At 40.0% G+C, this 20,787-nt stretch overlaps 3 protein-coding genes across 4 annotated transcripts; 2 read left to right on the forward strand and 1 right to left on the reverse strand.

Annotated features, from left to right (window-relative positions):
- The first annotated feature begins 283 nt into the window (after positions 1-283).
- On the forward strand, positions 284-4,246 carry LOC122016512 (protein Brevis radix-like 2). The gene is made up of 5 exons (XM_042573838.1): positions 284-577; positions 2,778-3,163; positions 3,261-3,393; positions 3,488-3,879; positions 3,970-4,246. Exons 1-5 carry the CDS (start codon positions 464-466, stop codon positions 4,046-4,048), a joined length of 1,104 nt encoding a protein of 367 aa, XP_042429772.1. The 5' UTR covers positions 284-463; the 3' UTR covers positions 4,049-4,246.
- A 36-nt stretch (positions 4,247-4,282) lies between these two features.
- Positions 4,283-14,754, reverse strand: LOC122016513. 2 transcript variants are annotated; one of them, XM_042573839.1, is made up of 5 exons: positions 14,342-14,754; positions 13,725-13,858; positions 13,518-13,643; positions 13,142-13,269; positions 4,283-4,670 (listed from the first exon to the last, which is right to left on the reverse strand). In XM_042573839.1, exons 1-5 carry the CDS (start codon positions 14,574-14,576, stop codon positions 4,352-4,354), a joined length of 942 nt encoding a protein of 313 aa, XP_042429773.1. In that variant the 5' UTR covers positions 14,577-14,754; the 3' UTR covers positions 4,283-4,351. The 2 variants fall into 2 exon arrangements, with proteins under 2 accessions (XP_042429773.1, XP_042429774.1); XM_042573840.1 differs by having other exon boundaries at positions 4,283-4,640; positions 14,342-14,753.
- A 1,181-nt stretch (positions 14,755-15,935) lies between these two features.
- On the forward strand, positions 15,936-17,523 carry LOC122017191 (ubiquinol oxidase 1a, mitochondrial-like). Its single transcript, XM_042574735.1, has 4 exons — positions 15,936-16,347; positions 16,422-16,550; positions 16,718-17,206; positions 17,306-17,523. The coding sequence occupies exons 1-4, from the start codon at positions 15,997-15,999 to the stop codon at positions 17,363-17,365; spliced, it is 1,029 nt and encodes a 342-aa protein (XP_042430669.1). The 5' UTR covers positions 15,936-15,996; the 3' UTR covers positions 17,366-17,523.
- Positions 17,524-20,787: the final 3,264 nt, after the last annotated feature.

The following is a 20,787-nucleotide window of genomic DNA, read 5'->3' on the forward strand; positions in this document are numbered from 1 at the left end:
AGCAGCGAGGTTAATTAGCTAGCAAAGGAGGAGGAAGCTAGCTCGTGTCAACGTAAGCAGCCAGTACCTTCATTTACTACTTACTCTCCACTCCGAGCTGCCATCCATAATTCCATGCCACAATGGCAGCTCATACGTGTAAATATAATGAAACTATTTTTACCAAATCGGGCACATCGATATGGATGCTTGTTAAATAGTGTTACGAGAGCCGACACCACATTAAATAGGACGTCATAGGGCTCTGAGTCGGCGTTATTATAAGACGTACGCATGCAGGCGATGCCATAGCTTCTTTCTCTATTAATCCTCCGCTAGCTAGCTAGCTTCCCCTCCGCAGTTGGCATCGTCATAGTGCTACGTCTGATCTTGCAGGGGCAGGTCGGCGTTATTATACATACGCAGTAGCTAGGCGGAGAACAAACAAATTAAATTAAAGACGCGCGCGCGTTCGGCAGAGAAGATGTTGGCCTGCATCGCGTGCGCGAAGCAGGAAGCTGACGATGGCGCAGAGGAGAGGGCGCGTGCGGCGACCACTCCGAGCAACAGAGAAGCCGCCAAAAGCCTCACCTCACAGGTCAGTCAGAACTGAAGTGATACTTTTTCTCATTCAGTAAATTAACGTATATATCATTCGATGTATTAAGCCTTAGATAGTCCTAGATATTAACCGATCCTTTGGGCATTTGCTCGACAATTTAATTTACTGCACAATAATTGAAGAGGTCCGTATCCATTTTGCATATATAGATCAGATGGTAGAAAATTGAGTCATGAACAGTCGGGTTGCTCAGAAGGGATCGATGCGTGTTAATTAATTAGCGCGCGCGCGCGGATCCCTAGTTTGGTGGACAAGCCTGGCGGAAAGGAAGCCTTTGAGTGCGACGAAGAAATAGGCGCCACGAGGAATAAAGCGACGATGATTCTCCAACTCTCTTTTCACCTCTGGCGTCAGACAGAGATACAACCTGTGGCTTCAAATAGACAAAACATATACGATGCTTAAGTAGGAAGTAAGTATCAGTATGCTTGCACTAGGAAAAGGAGATGCCGATCAGGATTACCGTTGTTTGATTAGGCAAATAGACGAGTGCAAATTAACCAGCATACATATAGAAGGGAGGTTCCCTTGCGTTTTCGTGCCTTTAATTTAAAAATGTAGATCCGCTATGGCTTTTCTAGTATCGGTTCAGATCGTCAATTTTTTAGAATCAACTCCTAATAAGTATGTCAAAAATATCATACATCCATTATTTAGGTTAAACGAGAGCATTGTGTGTTATAGTAGCACTTACATTTTGCTGTACGTAGTGGGAAAAGAAGCAAAGAATAGTGTTGCTACAAAAAGGAGGTCGCATATGAGTAATTTTTTTTTCTTCTTCTTGTAGCCATTTAGCACGAGAGAATGAAATGATTATGAAGAATAATTTGTTTGGGGGTCCTAAGGAGGACAAGGACAAACAAGTACGGCATTTTCAACAAATTACCCTTTTCCGATCAGTGGCTAGCTAGTCCCAACTTCCCTCTCCGGACATTTAGCCACAAACATATATGAAAAGTTACCAGAGAGAACCCTCTGAATCTAGATTCTCAGACAAATTCTCTGTTGAAGTATGAACTATACAGGGCCTACACTTGACCTCTGTGGGCAGAGTTGCTTCGTGGACCGGTGAAAGGTTGGCTTGTGGACGTACGAACGAGCCAGGAGAGTCAGCTTACCGAAGCGGCAGCCAGAAGGATCTTTTTTTTTTTTGGAAAAACTTCTCTCTACTTTTCTTTCCGACAAATCCGTCCTATGAAAATTAGGATAATTTTCATAACAATTTCTTCGAAACCCGACCCGATATCCACGAAAGGTACTGAGGGACTGTAAATATCCGTCCGACCCGAATATCCGAGCACGCGCCTGGCGATCGTGTGTTCTCGATGCTAATTCATGGCAAGTCATGGGCCACCAATATTCTGTTGTTAAGTCCTGTGTTTTTATTTATTTTTTTAAAATTTAATTTAAATTATTATTTTTTGTTTTAATAATACATATATGTAAGTATTTAATTTCACATTGTTAAGCTAAGAAAGTTGAAAGAACTTATATATAAAGTTTTTCCATCCTTACTTAACAATGTATTGTTAAGGAGATTTACACGCATACACGGGCCGAATTCAAATCAGGTGATTTCGGAGGATTCGAGCCGGAAATCCATAAACCGGGTGCGACGCATGCGATCATCGCGCGCAGGGGGAGTGCAAATCCCTAGCTCGTGGGCCTCACGCTTGCAGGCGGCTTGGTTTGTTTTTGCCAACTCGTAGTTTGGTTTGTTCTGTCCCGAACCGACTCACGCTTTGGTTCGCTGGCGAGGTTTGGTCCTGTCCTTCTTCGCTCACTTTGTGTGTGCTGCCTTCTTTGTCTTTTTCCGAGAGTTTAGTTGTCCTTGTCCTAAGGCTGTGTTCCGCGATCTGAGGTTGAGTCCAAGTGTGACATTCATCTTGGAGTGCACCTACGGACGACGTGAGTGATTGTCGAATCTTGGAAAAATATTGTCGGAGAGCCTCTGTACCGTGTCGACTCTTCAACCGGAGGAGATAACAATTTCTGAACTTTACTCTTTTATTTACCTGTTTATTACTTGTTATTTTGGTACAAATATATTACTGGCATATAGTGCTTTCAATACTACAACATCTTCTTCTTCTTTTGGTTTGTCGAATCATAAGGCTAAATAGATAGATCAATATTGTCAATAAGTTGATGCGGAGGCGTGATTTGAACTACGCAGATAAAGGACATGGTTCTGAGGTTTTCCAAAGGAGGTGGAAGCACCTCATCCTCTTCTTCGTCATTCAGGAGCAGGAGCTTCCGCCGCCACCATAGCCAAAGGCAGCAGCACGGCGCCTATACTTACGAAGACGCCGTGCATTGCAGCAACCAGTTGGGCGCAGTAACTTCGAGGCCAGCGGCGGGGAACGCGACTAAGAGCGTGAAAGAGGATCAGCAGCGGAGGTGCGGAGGGAAGTGGACTGTGGGCGTGGAGGATGATGATATAGTGGTGGAGGAGGACGTTGAACCGCAGGAGTGGACGGCCCAGGTGGAGCCCGGCGTTCATATCACCTTCGTCTCTCTCCCTGGAGGAGCCGGCAACGAACTCAAGCGCATTCGGTTCAGGTCTTATTAATTCTTACCATCTGTTCGTTTCTGACCCCGACCCAAATTAATGTTGGCTTAATGAACTCGATCGAATTAATTTGTCATTTCTTCTTAGCCGGGAGATGTTTAACAAGTGGCAAGCACAGAGATGGTGGGGTGAGAACTACGACAGGATCATGGAGCTTTACAATGTGCAGCGCTATAACCGCCAGGCGCTCCAGACTCCAGACAGATCGGACGACGGCGAGGTCAGTCAATCATCTTAATTAGAACCACAGCATCGATGACGAGTCGTACGTATTCAGGGAGATACTTCATGTATATATATTGTTATGTATTCAGGGAGAGTCGATGTGGTCGAAGGTGCTCTTGACAAAGGAGAGCCCCATCACTCCGGCGCCACCCGCCACAGAGCCGATTATAGCCAGATCAGAGGCTCACAAGCCACCGCTACCTGCAGCCTTAGCCACGTCCCACATCCTTCCGCATGGCCTTCGTTCACCTGCCGCTGCCGCGACTACTACAGAAGGAGCCTCCGGTGTCAAGACCGAAGCCGCCGCTTCGGTGGACGCGTCGAGGACCACCATCTCGTCCAGAGACGAGGCGTCCGTCTCCGCCAGCAACGCCAGCGACCTTGAGATAACAGAGTGGGTGGAGCAAGATGAGGCCGGTGTTTATATCACCATCCGCGAGAATGGCGACGGCACCAGGGAGCTCCGTCGCGTGCGATTCAGGTTTTTAATTAACGCGTGCATGGAGTTTCTTCTACATCGTAGATTGTGCATGTATTCATTCACTTTCATTCGATGGTGTCTGCCGTGCAGTCGAGACAAGTTCGGGGAGGTGCACGCTAAGCTGTGGTGGGAGGCCAACAGAGAGAGGATCCAAGCTCAATATCTGTAGACCTCGAGAGCAAAACTAGGCAAGCCATCCAAAGCATTTGACGCTGGACGTGTAAAATGACAAGGCAGAACAATGAAATCAGATTTTTTTTTTTTTTTTTTTTTAGCTATATGATAAACATAGTGGGGTTTTACCAACATTGCTTTTGGGTACTAGTAGGACTGCTGCATTGGGAGCGCACTAATACATTAACCCACTTACGTTCTGGTTTTTTCCAGATTATGAAGCCTGTAGTTACAAACTCGAGGAAAGAATTGCAGTTTTACTTATCGTACATAAATAAAATTCTATCTCCACGAGACTTCATACAGATCTTTTGGAAAACAACTGCTGTGACCCTATTAACTTGCTATAGTGTAAACTTAACCAGCACATAGCACATATGTAGGCCACAAGAAGGCAAAATCGCCTGAGTTTCACCATAATATTAGCATTCGGACTGGTCCAATTTCTAACAATTGTTCGAGCTATGTTTTGGAATATTCTGACAAGGACGAGAACAAACAAGGAGACCAGCATGCCAAAGATAACTCCTGCTGCTGAATGCAATATATGACGTCCAGAAAACTCCTTGAGGCATAAATTTTTGGATCTGTTTAAGATATTGATGAGCATCAAACGCCTATGGAAATTACAATCAATCACATACTAAATTCTATCATGAATCTAAAAGAAAGTACAACGATTCAACTTAAAGCTGCAGCATCAAGTTATCTTACCAAAATCATGGTCAAAGAAAACAAACCATGGAGATAATCTAGTACAAGAAATACAAGGAAATTAACAATGAAACAAATGTATCTGTAATTATATACAGCCTACCCTTACCTACCATTGGGAGACCTATACTTCAACTAAGATTTTAAAATTTGCTAAGCACTAATCATGTGTCAGATCAGCACCTAGCGCTTAAGAAGGGACTAGACGCCGCTAGACGGATTTCATAGTATCAACATAAATTATATAATAAATCGCATTCTATAACTTCAACACAATAACTTTAAATTTAAAATAAGTTAAAAATTACACAACTAATAAAATATCATAAATTTATTCTACTTCTCCATAATTTTCAAAACTTATTTTTCATAAGACAAAAACTCAATATCATCATTGTGATCCTCCTCTTATTCGGACGCAAAATCATTCTCGTGAAGTTCTCTCACTCTAGAACTTCTTCGTATTGTAAATTTTCGTATGCTCCAGTTGCTTCATCAACCATTTGCCAAGTGATTCCAAAATCTGGTTCAACTTCATCATCTTCCACACCATCCACAATCCAACCTTATGCATTTGAAACATCTTTTTTACAAGAAGGACATCAACATTCCTTCCTTACTCTCTTTTCTATTTGTTCAACAATCTAACATTAAATTGGACAAATACTAGATTGTTCAACTTCTTAATATCCAACCTTTTTTTTTGTATGAATGTTAAAAAATAAAATAGGGAAAGTAAATATTGTAGTTAGTAACATGAATATAAACTTTAAAAATTAGTACTTTACTTTAATAAAGACTTAAAGTAAAAGTTTACTCCTTCAAATGCACTCCAATTTCTTTCACACTTAGATGAACTTGTAGTTAATGAAAGTATCCTCAAAGTCACTATTAGCAAGTTGGGTGTGTGAGCACGGTATGTACTCCACCATCAATATGGATCTACCAGGATTCATAAACTCTAGTACTTAAGTCTGGAGGTCTAGAGTTCGAATCCTCGAGGAGGCAAAAATCTACTGTTAGGGGTGGAAAGTCCTAGTGAGTAACGGCACAGCCAAGGGTCGTCGGTCGACAACATTAGAAGTCGCCAAATGGGTCGACGACATAAGGGCCGCCACAAGGGCCTCCACAAGGGCCGCCCAAGAGGCCAAAGGGTCGGGTCGTTACAATAAAAAGGCGCCTTTTATTGTAACGACCCAACCCTTTTGTAATGACCCGATCCTTTGGCCTCTTGGGCGGCCCTTGTGGCGGCCCAACTGGCAGCCCTTATGTCGTCGGCCCATTTGGCGACCTCTAATGTCGTCGACCAACGTGTTGGTTGCTACTCGGAAAGCCTATAGGTTCCACTGTACAAAAATTTTGTACAAAGATCTGAACCTTTTCCTAGCTACCATGTGTTCTTTTAAATTAAATTTTGGATCTCCTGCGGAACTTAACACGTTTGATCCAAAACTTAATCTATTTGTTCTTTTAGGTTTTGACTTGGATCTCCTGCGGAACTTAACACGTTCGACCCAAGTCTCCTTAAGTTATTAATTCCATTAAATATTAATTTCCATAAAAGGTTCCCAGTACTGACGTGGCGAGGCACATGGCCTTCTTGGATATGGGAGCAACCACCACCGACTAGACAAAACCTTTAATAGAAAACTAATATTTAATTTCCTAAAATAACTTTAGGTTAACCAAAGAGAACAATCAAATCACAAGGAAAAGAAAGAAACAAAAGAACACAACTTGAAAAACATATTCAAATACTAGAACGTAAGCCTCTTGTATTTGGTATTATTTCCATAAATAACTAGCATGATGCGGAAATAGAAATTACTAGTTATACCTTGAGAAAAACTCTTGATCTTCTACCGTATTCTCTTCTAACCTCGGACGTTGTGTGGGCAACGATCTTCCAAGACGAGAAACCACAAACCACCTTCTTCTCCTCCAAGCAAGGTTCGCCACAAAAGAAAAGCTTCACCAAGGAGAAAACCAAAATACTAACCAAGCTCCAAGAGATGCTAGCTTTCTCCCTTCTTCTTCTTCTTCTCCGAGTAGTATCCGCCACCACAAGAACTCCAAGGAGAGGGAGAGGTTCGCCACCACAAGAGGAAGAGAAGGAGATGATGGCCACACCAAGGAACAAAAGAGGGAGAGGAATAATAGATGTTGTGTCTTGTGAAGGCACCCTCACCCCTTCTTTTATATTCCTTGGCCTAGGTAAATTAGAAAATTTAATTACAATCAATTTTCCTTAATTTCCTTGACATGATTTAATTGAGAAAAATAAAATAATATTTCCCCAATTAAACAATGATGGTCGGCCAAATCAATAGGAAGCAAATTGGACAAGTTTCAATCAACAATTAAAACTTTCCTTATTTGTTTCCGGAAATTTTAAAAAATAAAATTTCTCTTTAAAATCTCTTCATGGTTAATAAAAGGAAATATCTATAATTTTAATTTTATTAACATGTGAATAATTTTAAAGAGAAAATAAAACATCTCTCCAATCTACAAATAAGGAAAGAGATCTAATCTCTTTCTTTAATCTTTTGTAAATCTTTTACAAGAGAGATATTTTAATTTTAATTCTCTTTTAAATTAAATCTTCCACATAATAATAAACATTAAAATTAAATTTTCTTTTAATTAATTATGGCCAGCCCTACTAGCTTGGGTTCAAGCTAGGGCCGGCCACCTTAAACCCAAGCTTAGCTTGGTTCCCAAGCTAGCTTGGCGGCCCCTTTAGGTGGGTATGAAAGTGGGTATATGTGGGTATAGTACTCATAAATAAGAGGCTACGATAGGGACCGAGAGGAGGAATTGGTTTTGGTCTCCGATCAAGAAAAATTGCGAGCAGAGCCCAACTTAATTTTATCAATGATAATTCATTCCACTAGAGAACTATCATTGAACTACCGCATCAATCCCAAATTACATTTTGGGCTCCTTCTTATTATGAGTGTGTTAGTCTCCCTGTGTTTAAGATATCGAATGTCCACTAATTAAGTGAGTTCTGACAACTCATTTAATTAATATCTAAGTCCAAGAGTAGTACCACTCAACCTTATTATCGTGTCGGACTAAGTCCACCTGCAAGGTTTAACATGACAATCTTTATGAGCTCCTCTTGAGGACATTATCAACCTAGTATCACTAGGACACAGTTTCCTTCTATAATCAACAACACACACTATGAGTGATACTATTTCCCAATTTATCGGGTTTATTGATTCATCGAACTAAATCTCACCCATTGATAAATTAAAGAAATAAATATCAAACATATGTGCTTGTTATTATATTAGGATTAAGAGCACACACTTCCATAATAACTGAGGTCTTTGTTCCTTTATAAAGTCAGTATAAAAGGAACGACCTCAAATGGTCCTACTCAATACACTCTGAGTGTACTAGTGTAATTATATAGTCAAGATAAACTAATACCTAATTACACTACGACCTTCTAATGGTTTGTTCCTTTCCATTCTGGTCGTGAGCTACTGTTTATAATTTATAAGGTACTGATAACATCATCTTCTGTATGTGACACCACATACTATGTTATCTACAATATAAATTAAATGAACAACTACAAACAAATGTAGATAATTAGACCAAATGTGATTCTTTATTCATAATGAATGTTTACAAAGCTTAGGCTTTCAGTATACACTCCAACACAACGACCCTTGGCCGTGTCATTACTCACTAGGACTTTCCACCCTTGGCAGTGGATTTTTGCCTTCCTCAGGATTCGAACTCTAGACCTCCAGGCTAAGTAGTAGAGTTTATCATTTCTTTTTCACATGCTTTTGTTGCCAATATTTTTTCAAATAATCCAATTTTGTCTGTATATTTTGTATTTTTCTTATTAATAATTGTATCTTGTAAATTAAACTCATCGGCATGTAAAATTTCCATGCATTCAAAAATCCCCATTGCGACTTCCTCATGAAGAGCAATATAACTATCTTTATAGTAAAAATAGGGATTCAACAAAAAGACAGTGGTATGCAATGATATATCAAGTATATCCGTCATTTTTGACTCAATAATCATTATGATAGACTTATAATTTGATTCCACGTTGTTCAGAGTCACCTTAATATCTTCTTTAGTTTGAAGAAACTCCCCATATAGAAACCCCATGGATGACTTTCTATCTCCATCTATCAATCGGAAAACTTTCACCAAATAAGCAAATATTTTCAAGCAAAATTTCACATCATTCCAAAAACTCATGCTCATCACAGTAGAGAAAGTCAATTTCCCTTTGTTTGTTTTGACCATTTACATTTTTCTCACATATCACTTGTAAACATGATCTTTAAACTAGATGTTTTCCCAATCAAACTCTGCAATGTGAGAAAATTTGATGCAAGCCTAGTAATTCCTAGCTGGGTTATGTCTCTCTCCTTCGTGAAACTTCTCATCAACGACAAAGTTTTATGGCGAACATAAATGAAAATGGTAAAAGACTTGGCTTGCTCAATAACCTTTTTATATTGTGGAAGCTTGCAAATACTTTTAAGCATGAGATTAACAGTGAGTTGCACAAGAATTCCAAAAGATCTCATGCCGCTTTTCTCTCATCAATTTAGCTGTAGTCATATTGTTGGTGACATTGTATGTTAGAATCTGAATAATATTATAATATCGTACTTGTTCAGCACACTTGTCAACATACTCAAAAATAAGTTCAGTTGTATGTGCCTCATTCGAAGACTCCTTGGACTCTAAAAATGCAGTACCCTCCATGCAATTAACACACAAATTTAGGATGCTTATTCTTTTTCTATCATTTATGATTGAACACCTATTCTTTGTTCATTCTTCTTCATGTTTCTTCAGCAGTTATTTTGTTCTTTCAATTTTGACTTTCAAAAGTGGCTCCCTAAGTTGATATTGAGTTGGAGGCTTGAATCCTGGTCTAAATTGACCCACTGCCTCCATTAGTTGCTTGGAGTTATCATTATCAATTGCATTGAATGAGATTCTATTTTTATAACTCATCTCCCAGCATATTGTTGAACTTATTGAATTCTCTCTTTGAAAAGAATCTCATTTATATTTTTTTAGGTGAAGTATTTTACTCCCACTTGATCCTACATTTTGTGAAGAAATTATCGATGCATATTTATCCATGGGACAAAGCGGAAGAGGTTTTTTAAGCTCTATCTATCCCTTCAATTTCATTACCTTCTTTTTCATCTAGAGAAATATTCACCTCTGCTCTACAACTCTCTTCTTCCATTCTTTTATTCTTCTTTCTATATCTTCTTTATAAAATAGTCTATTTGCACTTATTGTGATCTTCTTGAGATACTTTTTGATACATTTTTAGGTATATTTCCAATGTGCTCCTTAATCCTATAAATTCCACCCGACATTATTTTCCCACACAACTTGCATTTAACTTTGTCGAGGTTCTTAGGATCATTCAAAATCCTGAACTCTCATCCGATGTCAATTAACTTGCTCCTAAGAATCTCATATTCGGGCTGAGTGACGGATGTCGTCGAAAATGGATTGTTTGACATTGTTACCTATTGTTAATCACTTCATCAGTTAAATGGAATACCCCAAAAAGAGATTTAAGAATAAAATCAACAACGTTGGAAGTTATGTGATTTAATCATCCATCTTATCCATCATTTTTCTCACAATTTTATTGAACCTTCAATATTTAACAAGTAAAAGACCACTGCTCTAACTTCAATTGAATTCATAAATCACTTTAAAATTTATTTTTGTCTTAAGGTCCAATATTATCAGCCAAAATAATAATAAAACAAGATACTTAAGCAAAAACATATTTTCTCATGTAGAAATCGAGTGAAGAGAAATCAAAATTAAAATAAATTATCTTACAATTTGCAAGTATCAAAATTAAAACAAATTACCTTTCAACTTTAATGAATATTACGAGTGTATAACGAATATTACTCAGTATGATGAAGATGAAGTTTGGTGATAGCCGCTAGGGCAAGCCAACAAATCGATTTTCTTATTGGACCAAAGTTTAGGGTTTATAAAACTTAAGCCCAACACAAAAAAAAAAATGTTACATTTCAGTTTTTTTTTAAATTGGGCTTTAAATTTAAAAGCCCAAACTAAAAAAAAAATCATAAAAACCATATACTATTTCCACGACGCCTAGACGATTTGACTGATTAGTCGGCGCCTAGAGCCGCCTAATCCCACTAAGGCCACCTAGGCTGGCCGACTAACATATTTTCGGTGCGACTGGCTGGTGACTAGTGCCTAAGCGGCGCTTAGGCTGATTTTTAGAATACTAACTTTAGCCCTCTAATGCTCAAGAATTTATCTAACTCCTATATATTTTGAGCATTTATAAAAAATATAGAAAGATGAAGCAACACCTAGATCATACTATCAGATAATCACAACCCCAGTCCAAGTAACATAGCTTTAGCAATATGATTAGCTATAGTCCTTCAATATGCACTATATGCTGAATTTAAAGAATGTTTACAGATTCTATTCAAAATGATCAAAACCAAATAACATACATGCATTTATGAGTAAATGCAACTTCCATACTAATTCTCAATTAAAATTATTTTATTGTTGAGTTGGGACACTAATTCATAGTTTGAGGGTAACGGTGGATCTAGCAGTGGCACCCAACCCTAGGTTTTCTTGGCCCATAGCATTTACCCACCCAGTTCTCTAATTCAGGTCCTTTTGTTCATCCATGTTAATAGTTTGTGTTGTTTAGGCATGCTTACATCACGCAAAGGAAAGGAAGTGAAGAAGAATTCCACATTTCTCCAATAAAATAATTCAGCCAATAGCTCCTTCACAGCACTGCCGACTCCTCGACCATTTCCAGAACATAGTCTCTCATCGACCTCCTCCCCATCAGTCCCTCTGACCACACTGCAACCCATCCACACGTGCTCGCGATATGAATGCCCTAACCATAATGGCCCAACTGACACCAAAATGAGAACATTCACCTCCGATCTCAGCTGACACTCCCTGACAACGATGCTCGAGTGAAGTATCATGGTCGCCTCCAATCTCATCCTCATCGTTATTCTGACAATTCAAGTCCACGGCAAGGTTGGTGACCAAGAATTGAACCTCAATTAGGGCTCAAGGTCGTTGAGCACGGTCAACTGGGAGAGAAGGTGATGGATAGCTCAAAGAGATGCTTCATCATGGTTCTATGCCAAGATTAAAAAAAGACTTAGGACGATTCAAAAAGACAGCATTCCCATATTTTAGGTGGAAATATTTTGGGAAAAAAAAACTTTCCACAGAAAGGAGTTTGGATTCCTTCCAAATTTCTGAGGATAGGAAGATGAATACGCCTCAACTTCTATGTCTTTCCATGAAATTCTTTTGTTCCACAAGAGCAAGGATGGTCTTAAAGTGCTAAGAGCTTTAAAACACCTAGGTATGCAATGCATAAGGGCTATGCACTTGTTCAAGTATAATTCTTATGTTTTAACATATAGAACAAAATCAAGCTTTATTCCTTTCATTAAAGAATAAAGTTCTTTTAGAGGAGTTTACTTTGGAGGAGGGAAGTTGGAAGGGAAGGAGATAAAGGAGGAAGGAAGGAGGGAAATATGGTGGGAAGAGGAAGGGATGAAATTGTTTGCTTGAATGATGGAAAGGGCAAGGTGGAGAGGTGGGAAGTAGGGAAATGACAAAATACCCCTCATGTGAGGGCTTTGTCTCTTGAAACTAGCCTACCATCAACAAAGCTAATGCAAACTGCCATCAACTAGGATGCAGCCATGCGACACTGTGGTACGCATCATAACAATACCCAATCCAACATGCACCATGGTGAACTTGCAGGAGAAGTTGGAGAAGAATGTGAGTATGATGGCCTAACTAGCACATGTCATGGCCATGAAGAAGAGGAAAAGTGTCATCATAGCAAGGAATAGATCTTTCCAACTTGGGTGCCTAATAAGACAGAGATATTGTTGTCACCTAGATAAATGAATCTCCTAGAATTTATGCTTGAGGAGACGAAGACATGATCAAGGATGTTGTTGTCACTTAGATAATGTCTGATTGAATTCGTGCGACTAAGAAGATTTAAGGCGCTCAAGTGAACCCTCATCTAGATTCATGCCACCGGTCCTTGCTCAGATTTTATATAATGGCAATTGAAATACTATATCAAGCTCCCAAGAAATGTAATAGGAGCCAGGAAAAAAAAGATCTAACACATATTACGAAGAAATAATCTTAGAAAGCAGCATTTTATGTTAAAAGAGGTAGACACTTGGGTTTTAGTTCTGAAGTTGTATTTAAACACATTGATGCAAAGTAGATGAGGTTGCACCTGATCACAAATGCAGGAAAAACTCAGTATTGAGGAACTTACAGAATAAAAAATCTCCTGAACATCTCTGTAATCGCAGGTTCTTTTGCTTGGCAATGAAAGAGATCGTCTGGCATAATGTCAGCCTTTTTACTACCTGGTATATACCTACAACTGTATGTTTCATTTACCTACGGAAAGCATAGCATATTAAAAAGGGCAAAAGATATTGTGATATTAAGGAGAGAAAAAATAAAATTTCTAAGAATAAAAAAAGATAAATATCTGCATCAAGCATATTATAGATCACTTGCCATATGATGAGTGAATTTAGCTACAAACTAAGGGTTCTCTCAAGGTCCTAAACCCTAAACTATTGGTCCTTCCTCCAAACCTTAGAAACAGGTTTTTGCTTCAGAACATAAACCAGATCCTTTACCTTGAATTTCATTTTAGTTAACCAGGCAGCCTCAAAACCAGGGCGACATTTCTCAGGGAGAGCTTCTTTGGGGACCTCTGCCACTGCATGAAATATTTGGCTAGTAAAATATTCTTTGTACTCTACCTGCATGCATAAGTCTTTTCATTCTATTAGCCATAGTATTGAAGCAATTGATTAGTCTGATTTAAATAGATTATTGATCACCTCAAAAATAGCAGACCAATAGTAATCATAATGACAAGGGAATCTTGTGTTCTTCTCTGAAGGATAGAGCACTCGCTTAGCTCTATAATTCAATATTCCAAGTTCACATATCTTGGATGTTCTAACATCTACACCTAGAAGATATCCAAGCATAACAGGTCAATGTCAATGCATATTGAAGCTAGAAATTAGCAGTTTGAAAGGATAGCAAAGAGATTCATCATGTGCATTGAGCTTGTTAGCACTTGTAAGGTAAAGGCGCCACAACAATAAAAAATAGTTCACCAGCTTGAAACCATACCAAATACATATTATAGATGGAATGTAAAGGGACAGAGGAAACAACATGATAAGTATATATTGTTAACAAATAAAGTAATTCCCATGTATAATAGAGAAAAAAAAAACCATTATTCAACACATGAAGCAATCAATAATGGACATGAACTCAAAGTCATAAGATTGAATCAGCGGGTACACAAGAACAGATTAATTAAATGTGAAATTTGCATACTACGCTAGGTCAACTTGGTCACTATTTCGGTTAGGGAAACTCTACACGAAAGAAATTATGCCTGATAGTGAAGAACATTGTGAACAAGCATAAAGAAGCTAACCACTAGAAACAATTCTACAAGACGATGGTAGCGAGGCCAGGGAAGAGACCGAGAGTTGCTCAATGGCCAAACCGACGAGTCCCGCCAGGAAGGAGAACAGAAAGGGGGCGGCGAGGTGGAGAATGAGGTTCCGAAGGAAAACTACGCGAGGTACTCTTCCTCCCACACCTCCACTCGTTTCTTTGCCGCTTCCGCTTCCGCTGCCGCCGCCGCCGGAGGGTTCCGGCGGATCCATAAGAGACAAAAGCTAGTTGAAATCCATGGCTTTCGAGTTCAGATAGTCTGAGATGGCCCGAAGTGGGAGGATCCCTCGGCGATCGATGGGCGTGGGCGAATCGCGACGGCGAAAGGGAACGGGGTCGATGGCACTTCAAAGTTGGGAGTTAGATTTGGCAACTGGAAAGCGAAGGGAAAGGAGATGCTTTATTGCTTAACCAAAAAAATAAATAAAAAACAAAGGAAAATCGCGAAAAGAAAAATTATATTTCGGCGCCGGCACCACGATCCGCTTCAATGCATATTTCATGGTAAGTTTAGTGGAAAGTAAAATTTAGAAAAGTTTTTACAGTGGAGAATTTTTTATTGTCTACTTTATAAAAATTTTAAAGAGAAGAGAAACTTAATCTATCGATGAATAATGTAATCTTAAAATCTGATAAAAAATAATAGTATATATATATATATCTCTTTTAACTTATAAAATTATATTATGTACCTTAAAAATTTATATAGATATCTTTTTTATTTATAAAATTTTAAATATATTTTTAAAATAAATAATAATAATAATTTTAAATATATTTTTATGTAAAATTTTCATTTATTTAAAATTAAAATATTATTATAAATTTAAAATGAAAAAGTATAATAAAAAAATTACACTTACATAAAATTTTAAAAAAATAATATATAAATAAAATGTAAAAAGAAATTATAAAATATTAATTCAAGGATTTATTGTATAGTGATTAAATACGTTCAACTACTACTAATTCAAAATTATTATTGTATTATTCAATATATTATCTTGAACGTGTTCATATTGACGATTTTAATATTAATTAAATATTATACTATCGATAATTTTTCGTATTCAACGAATTGATCTATCTTAAAAATAATCAATGAACATAGAAAATAAAATTATGATCCGTGAGTTTTCCGTTTAAAAAACGCGTGCATGTAAGCGGTGACCGATGGGAGTTCAAATTTCCTTTCGAATCGGCTGTGCAATGACTCCATCTAACTTTATCCTGCTCCAGCGCCCTGACTTGCCGCCCAAGAAAAGAAATACCGGTCACCAGCTCACATCGCCACAAAAACTGGCAAGAGTACCGAGGCTATTTAATTAATTGATTCGTTGACCACGGAAAAGGAAACTTCTCGGCAGTTAGCCCCTCGCCCCCAGTTCCACCAAATTCGTAACGTGTACTCGCTGCCGTCAATACGTTCCCATAAGCAAGGAAACTGCCACGTCCCTCTCGCGCGCCGAACTTGATCACGCTCTTCACGAATCTCTTGTGGATTTGACGGATTAGATTTGTTCGCGAACCGACTCGAACTCTCCCTCTCGTGGTCGTGGCTGCTATAATATCACCGTCGCGGACTCTTCATCGTTCCATAATTAAATTCGATTTTTGTGCTCTGCTTTGCTGATGACGATGGGCTCTCGTATGGCCGGATCGGCGCTGTTTCGACACCTCGGCCCTCGCCTCTTCTCCGCCGCCTCTGCATCCCGCTCCTCCGCAGCTCTGGAACCGTCGTTTTCGCTGCTCCAGTCCTCCTCGCTTTCCCCCTCCCCTGTGCTTTTGCGCCTCTTCCCTGTCCGAATGGCCAGCACTTCGGCGTCTCCGGCTCTCGGCGGCGAGGCACATAAGGAGGATGAGGCGAAGTCTGCTGCCGCCGTCCATCCTAGCGAAGGGAAGCACGTTTCGAGTTATTGGGGCATCGAGCGGTACAAGATCACCAAGGAGGACGGCACTCCTTGGAGGTGGTCTTGCTTCACGGTATGCGACTCAATTCTAGCAATCGATCGCATCACTTAATCTCTTGCTCTAATTGGGCATGGTAAATTTCTCAGCCATGGGAGGCGTACAAGTCCGATACCTCGATCGATCTGAATAAGCACCACGTCCCCACCACCTTCCTCGACAAGATCGCCTACTGGACTGTCAAAATCCTACGATTCCCCACCGACATCTTCTTCCAGGTGCGTTCTCTTAATTTTTCTCCGGAGTCCGGTGTAGTTTCTTCGTCTCCAAGGATTTCGGAGCTTCCTTTACGGTGTTTTTTTTTGTATTACTCGTCGCTTTATAGACAGCACCTGTGTGTTCTAGCGTTGTACTAAACTCTTGAGTTGCTCCAAATCTGAAACAGAGGAGGTACGGATGCCGCGCGATGATGTTGGAGACGGTGGCGGCGGTCCCTGGGATGGTGGGCGGCATGTTTCTCCACTTGCGGTCGCTTCGCCGCTTCGAGCACAGCGGCGGTTGGATCCGCGCGCTGCTGGAGGAGGCGGAGAATGAGCGGATGCACCTGATGACCTTCATGGAAGTGGCGCAGCCGCGGTGGTACGAACGGGCCCTGGTGCTTACGGTGCAGGGCGTCTTCTTCAACGCCTACTTCCTGGGCTACCTGGTATCGCCCAAGTTCGCCCATCGTGTGGTTGGTTACCTGGAGGAGGAGGCCATCCACTCCTACACCGAGTACCTTAAGGACCTGGAGGCGGGCAAGATCGAGAACGTCCCCGCCCCTGCCATTGCCATCGACTATTGGTGCCTCCCGCGCGACGCCACGCTCAAGGACGTCGTCACTGTCGTCCGCGCCGACGAGGCTCACCACCGCGATGTCAACCACTTCGCTTCGGTATGCTAACTATTGCCCTCACCCTGTTAAGAGGACTGCTCTATCTTTCTTCCAATACTCTGAATGGCACATAGCTCACTGTTGGTGATTGCATTGTAGGATATTCATTACCAGGGAATGGAGCTGAAAAGTACACCTGCGCCGCTGGGCTATCACTGAAATGCTGTTCTCCTGGTTGCTCATCATTAGTAGAAATTGTAGAGGTATTATGAAAAAAAATAATTTGTTTTGTTTGATTGTGATCCCGTATTATACGGACATATCAAATGATATGTAAACCCTATTTGAGAGTAACAATTGCAGTGCCATCTTTCACCGGTTCTTTTTTCTAAAAGGCAAAAAACCATCTTTGACGGGCTCTGGACCGTGCTTATTTGTTGCTTGCTTTCCTTGAGGTCTGTTAGGACAGCTGCAGCTTGGTTGTTAATGTGTATCATGTTTCTTACTTGCCATGAGATAGGTGGAGCATTTTGTTCACATTACAGACTAATTTCATGGAGCATTTTGTTCGCATTACAGACTAACGAGGGGTTGCTTGAATTGAGGGTTTGATAAATGGGTAATGGGAAAGGAACGAAATAAAGATGGTTGGTTGGAGGGTTTCATATTTTCATATTAGTTTCATTCTTTATTTGCTGGTAGTCAACCATTCCTTACTAAAACCAGTGTATTGAGGGTCTGCATGTTTTGAGGGTTTCATAAATTGGAAAGGGAAAATAAATGAAATATAGATGGTTGATTGTAGGTTTCATATTTTCACATTAGTTTCATTCCTTTTGCGGGTAATCATCCATTCCCTACTAAATTCACTATATTAAGGAGGCGCTTGGTTCGGGTAAGGGAATGGGAAAGGATATGGGATTGATTGTAAATATTAATGAAATGGGAATAATATCCATACCCCTCATATTAGTGGGGAATGACCCATTTCTCTATTTAGTGGAATGAATCTGTGGGTCCCACCTTCATTTCCCCAAACCAAGCACAGGTTTTATTCCATTTCCATTCCAAACCCCCCAAACAAGTACCCCCTAAAATTCATTTATGAAAGAAAATGCAAAAGTTGTACGGGATACTGGAGGCGGAGATTGGGTCGCGGGTGTTACCCTTGCCGGCTCCATCGGCAACGTCCATGCCCTTAGATGTGACGTAGATCCCTTAAATATTCTCTAGAGTGGCGTGTCGATGCCAGCATATGCAGGGGCTCTAGGTGTCCATGATTTATCTCTTTCGTGTTGATCCTGAAATGAATTGACTGGGACATTGGGACGAGTCATCTTTTGCCATCATATGCAGGGGTTACAGGGCACTCCGATCTAGGAAGCGGCATGAAGTTAACAAGAGCACAAATACATGGCAAGAGGATTTTGACGGTCGCGGAATGCCAGTGCTGCTTTGGGGGAAAGGGGATGGGGAAACAAACGACCTTGCATTTTCTGTCGAGTCCAAGGTGCAGGAAGTGCATATGGCTGATGCTGGTTGTTGGATTAGGGCTGGGATAATGTAGAGATTTAAAAAAAAAAATTATTAGCTCATTCTATTCCCAAATAGGATATAACCCAGCAACATCTTTTATAATAATACTTATTTTATTAAACTAATCCTGAAATTAGAAAGATGACGCATTGGTGATGGCAGCTTGATTGTTGACTGGAGTAAGGTTTTTTTACTATGCAAGAGAGTTTTCCTTTCAATCTTGTGCACACCCAGATGAGTAAATAGGATATCAGTGCCCATAAATCAGGGAGAGGGTCCTTGATGAATGTTCTCTGATGTTCAAGTCAGTACGTATCTAGATGAGTGAATGAAGAATAATAAAGAAAATCTTCATGTGAGAATAAGGTTCAAATGCTATGTAAAGAGTACCTTACCAATGGAGAGGATCCTTTTTATATACTATCTCTCGTAACCTCTGTAATCATGAGGCGGCCTAGAATGTCAGGATGTCAGAGGTTGTTAAGTAATGAAAGGTGTATTACCTAGGCAATGTGTAATGATTGTCCTAGGAATCTTCCATTTATCCATGTGTATACCTCTTTTGTCGTTTATAACTTATGCCCCTGTCAAGATCACTAAGGAATATGCTGTCATAAAAAGTTAGTTGATGAGAGACACACTACCCCTCGAAGAAGGTTTTAGAAGAATATTCTCTGACACATTGTTGTTATTTTGACAAGTTGTTAAGATATTGTCTGCTGAGTATATCTTGGTCGGACTATAAGGCCGATCATTTTTCTGCTTGTCATTGAATTAAGCTGCTTAATTATGCACTGCATGCTAGAAGTCTGTTCGGAGATTATGAGTAAATCCTGGTCGGCCAATAAGGCGGGTCATCTTTGTGCCTATTTTTGCACTAAGCTACTCTAGTATATGTTGAATAGTAGAAGTTCATCCGGAGAATAATATGATGCATCATGTGTACTGGAAACCCGTACAGAAAGCAATATGAGACCAAGTGTTTTAAGCTCGACGCGCCTTTTTATCTGGACGGGCATATATGAAGAGGTGTGTGAGGCTAACTGTTTTAGGTCCGACTAGCCTTTTATCTGGCCGAGCATGTATAAAGAGATTTATAAACCTCCGGAACTGACCCTTATTCTGCCCACTCATGTGGCTGGTCTGCTATGAGGTAGATCTATCCTTCCGACTGGCCTATAAGGTCGAGCGCTTTTGAACTTGATCGGTCGACCCCTTCTTGCCCGGTCCACAACTCGGTCGAGCTAGAGCTGTGAGCCTTAGTGCTGGGCGAGCGACAAAGCTAGGTGGGGAATGTTCTTTTCCCTTGATTCTGACCGCTATGTCATCTTGATTTTGACCGTCACGTCACGTTGACCTCGACCGTCTTATCATCTTTACTTTGATCATGACATCACCTTAACCTTGACTGTCATATCATCTCCTAGATCCGTTCGTTATAACATGTATCAATATCCATTATCATTCCCTACTAATATTATTCCCATTATCATTTATATTCCCCTTACTAAACGAAGCAGCCCTTGAGTTTTTCTTTGTCAGTTGTCACGGCTAGGAAAAGACTTTTGTAGCTTAGAACTCGTGATTTTGAAATGACAAAAGAAATTTTGGTAACTCAGAATTTGTTTTTTTGTTTTTTGGGTCAAAAGAACTCATAACTCGTTTAGGCATACATTAACGCTGTTAAATTGTACTTGTCTTCATTGGACGCTTTGTGCCTTCACAGTTATGATTAAAATGTAGTAGGAAACTTTTTAAGAGCCAGAATAGTTATTAATTCTATCTAGAATCGAGAAGGGTGGATCGTTACTGATGTAGCTGGAACGTGAACTAAGTTGTCATGATCTAGAAGGGGGAGAGTGTGATGGGTCGTCTTCTGTGTTAACTGAGTCGCTGAACTCCCAAAAAAGAGAAGACCGAAGGTATTAGAAAATCTTCGGTCAACGATGTCTGCAAGGTTACTAGAAGATATATGGAAACAGAGTGTTAGGGCTTGACCCGGCTGTCACGGTCTTGTCCTCGACGCTCAAGTCAGTAGAAATGAAAAAGATAAATAGTTCTATAATAAAGAATATAAAGACTGAAAGAAAAGCATATCAAGCCTG

Source organism: Zingiber officinale, chromosome 8B (assembly GCF_018446385.1).
Source record: "Zingiber officinale cultivar Zhangliang chromosome 8B, Zo_v1.1, whole genome shotgun sequence".
In the NCBI taxonomy this organism is placed as follows: Eukaryota; Viridiplantae; Streptophyta; class Magnoliopsida; order Zingiberales; family Zingiberaceae; genus Zingiber; species Zingiber officinale.

What these genes read in the sequence shown, in the direction of transcription:
- LOC122016512 (XM_042573838.1), top strand. Translation starts at nt 464, where the DNA reads ATGTTGGCCTGCATCGCGTGCGCGAAGCAGGAAGCTGACGATGGCGCA. An exon ending in ACAGATCGGACGACGGCGAG is followed by an intron (nt 3,394 to 3,487) that starts GTCAGTCAATCA and finishes TTATGTATTCAG; the next exon opens with GGAGAGTCGATGTGGTCGAA. An exon ending in CTCCGTCGCGTGCGATTCAG is followed by an intron (nt 3,880 to 3,969) that starts GTTTTTAATTAA and finishes TCTGCCGTGCAG; the next exon opens with TCGAGACAAGTTCGGGGAGG.
- LOC122016513 (XM_042573839.1), bottom strand. Translation starts at nt 14,576, where the DNA reads ATGGATCCGCCGGAACCCTCCGGCGGCGGCGGCAGCGGAAGCGGAAGC. An exon ending in TTGTAGAATTGTTTCTAGTG is followed by an intron (nt 13,859 to 14,341) that starts GTTAGCTTCTTT and finishes GATATCTTCTAG; the next exon opens with GTGTAGATGTTAGAACATCC. An exon ending in TTCAGGAGATTTTTTATTCT is followed by an intron (nt 4,671 to 13,141) that starts GTAAGTTCCTCA and finishes TAATTTCCATAG; the next exon opens with GCGTTTGATGCTCATCAATA.
- LOC122017191 (XM_042574735.1), top strand. Translation starts at nt 15,997, where the DNA reads ATGACGATGGGCTCTCGTATGGCCGGATCGGCGCTGTTTCGACACCTC. An exon ending in CCACCGACATCTTCTTCCAG is followed by an intron (nt 16,551 to 16,717) that starts GTGCGTTCTCTT and finishes AATCTGAAACAG; the next exon opens with AGGAGGTACGGATGCCGCGC. An exon ending in ATGTCAACCACTTCGCTTCG is followed by an intron (nt 17,207 to 17,305) that starts GTATGCTAACTA and finishes ATTGCATTGTAG; the next exon opens with GATATTCATTACCAGGGAAT.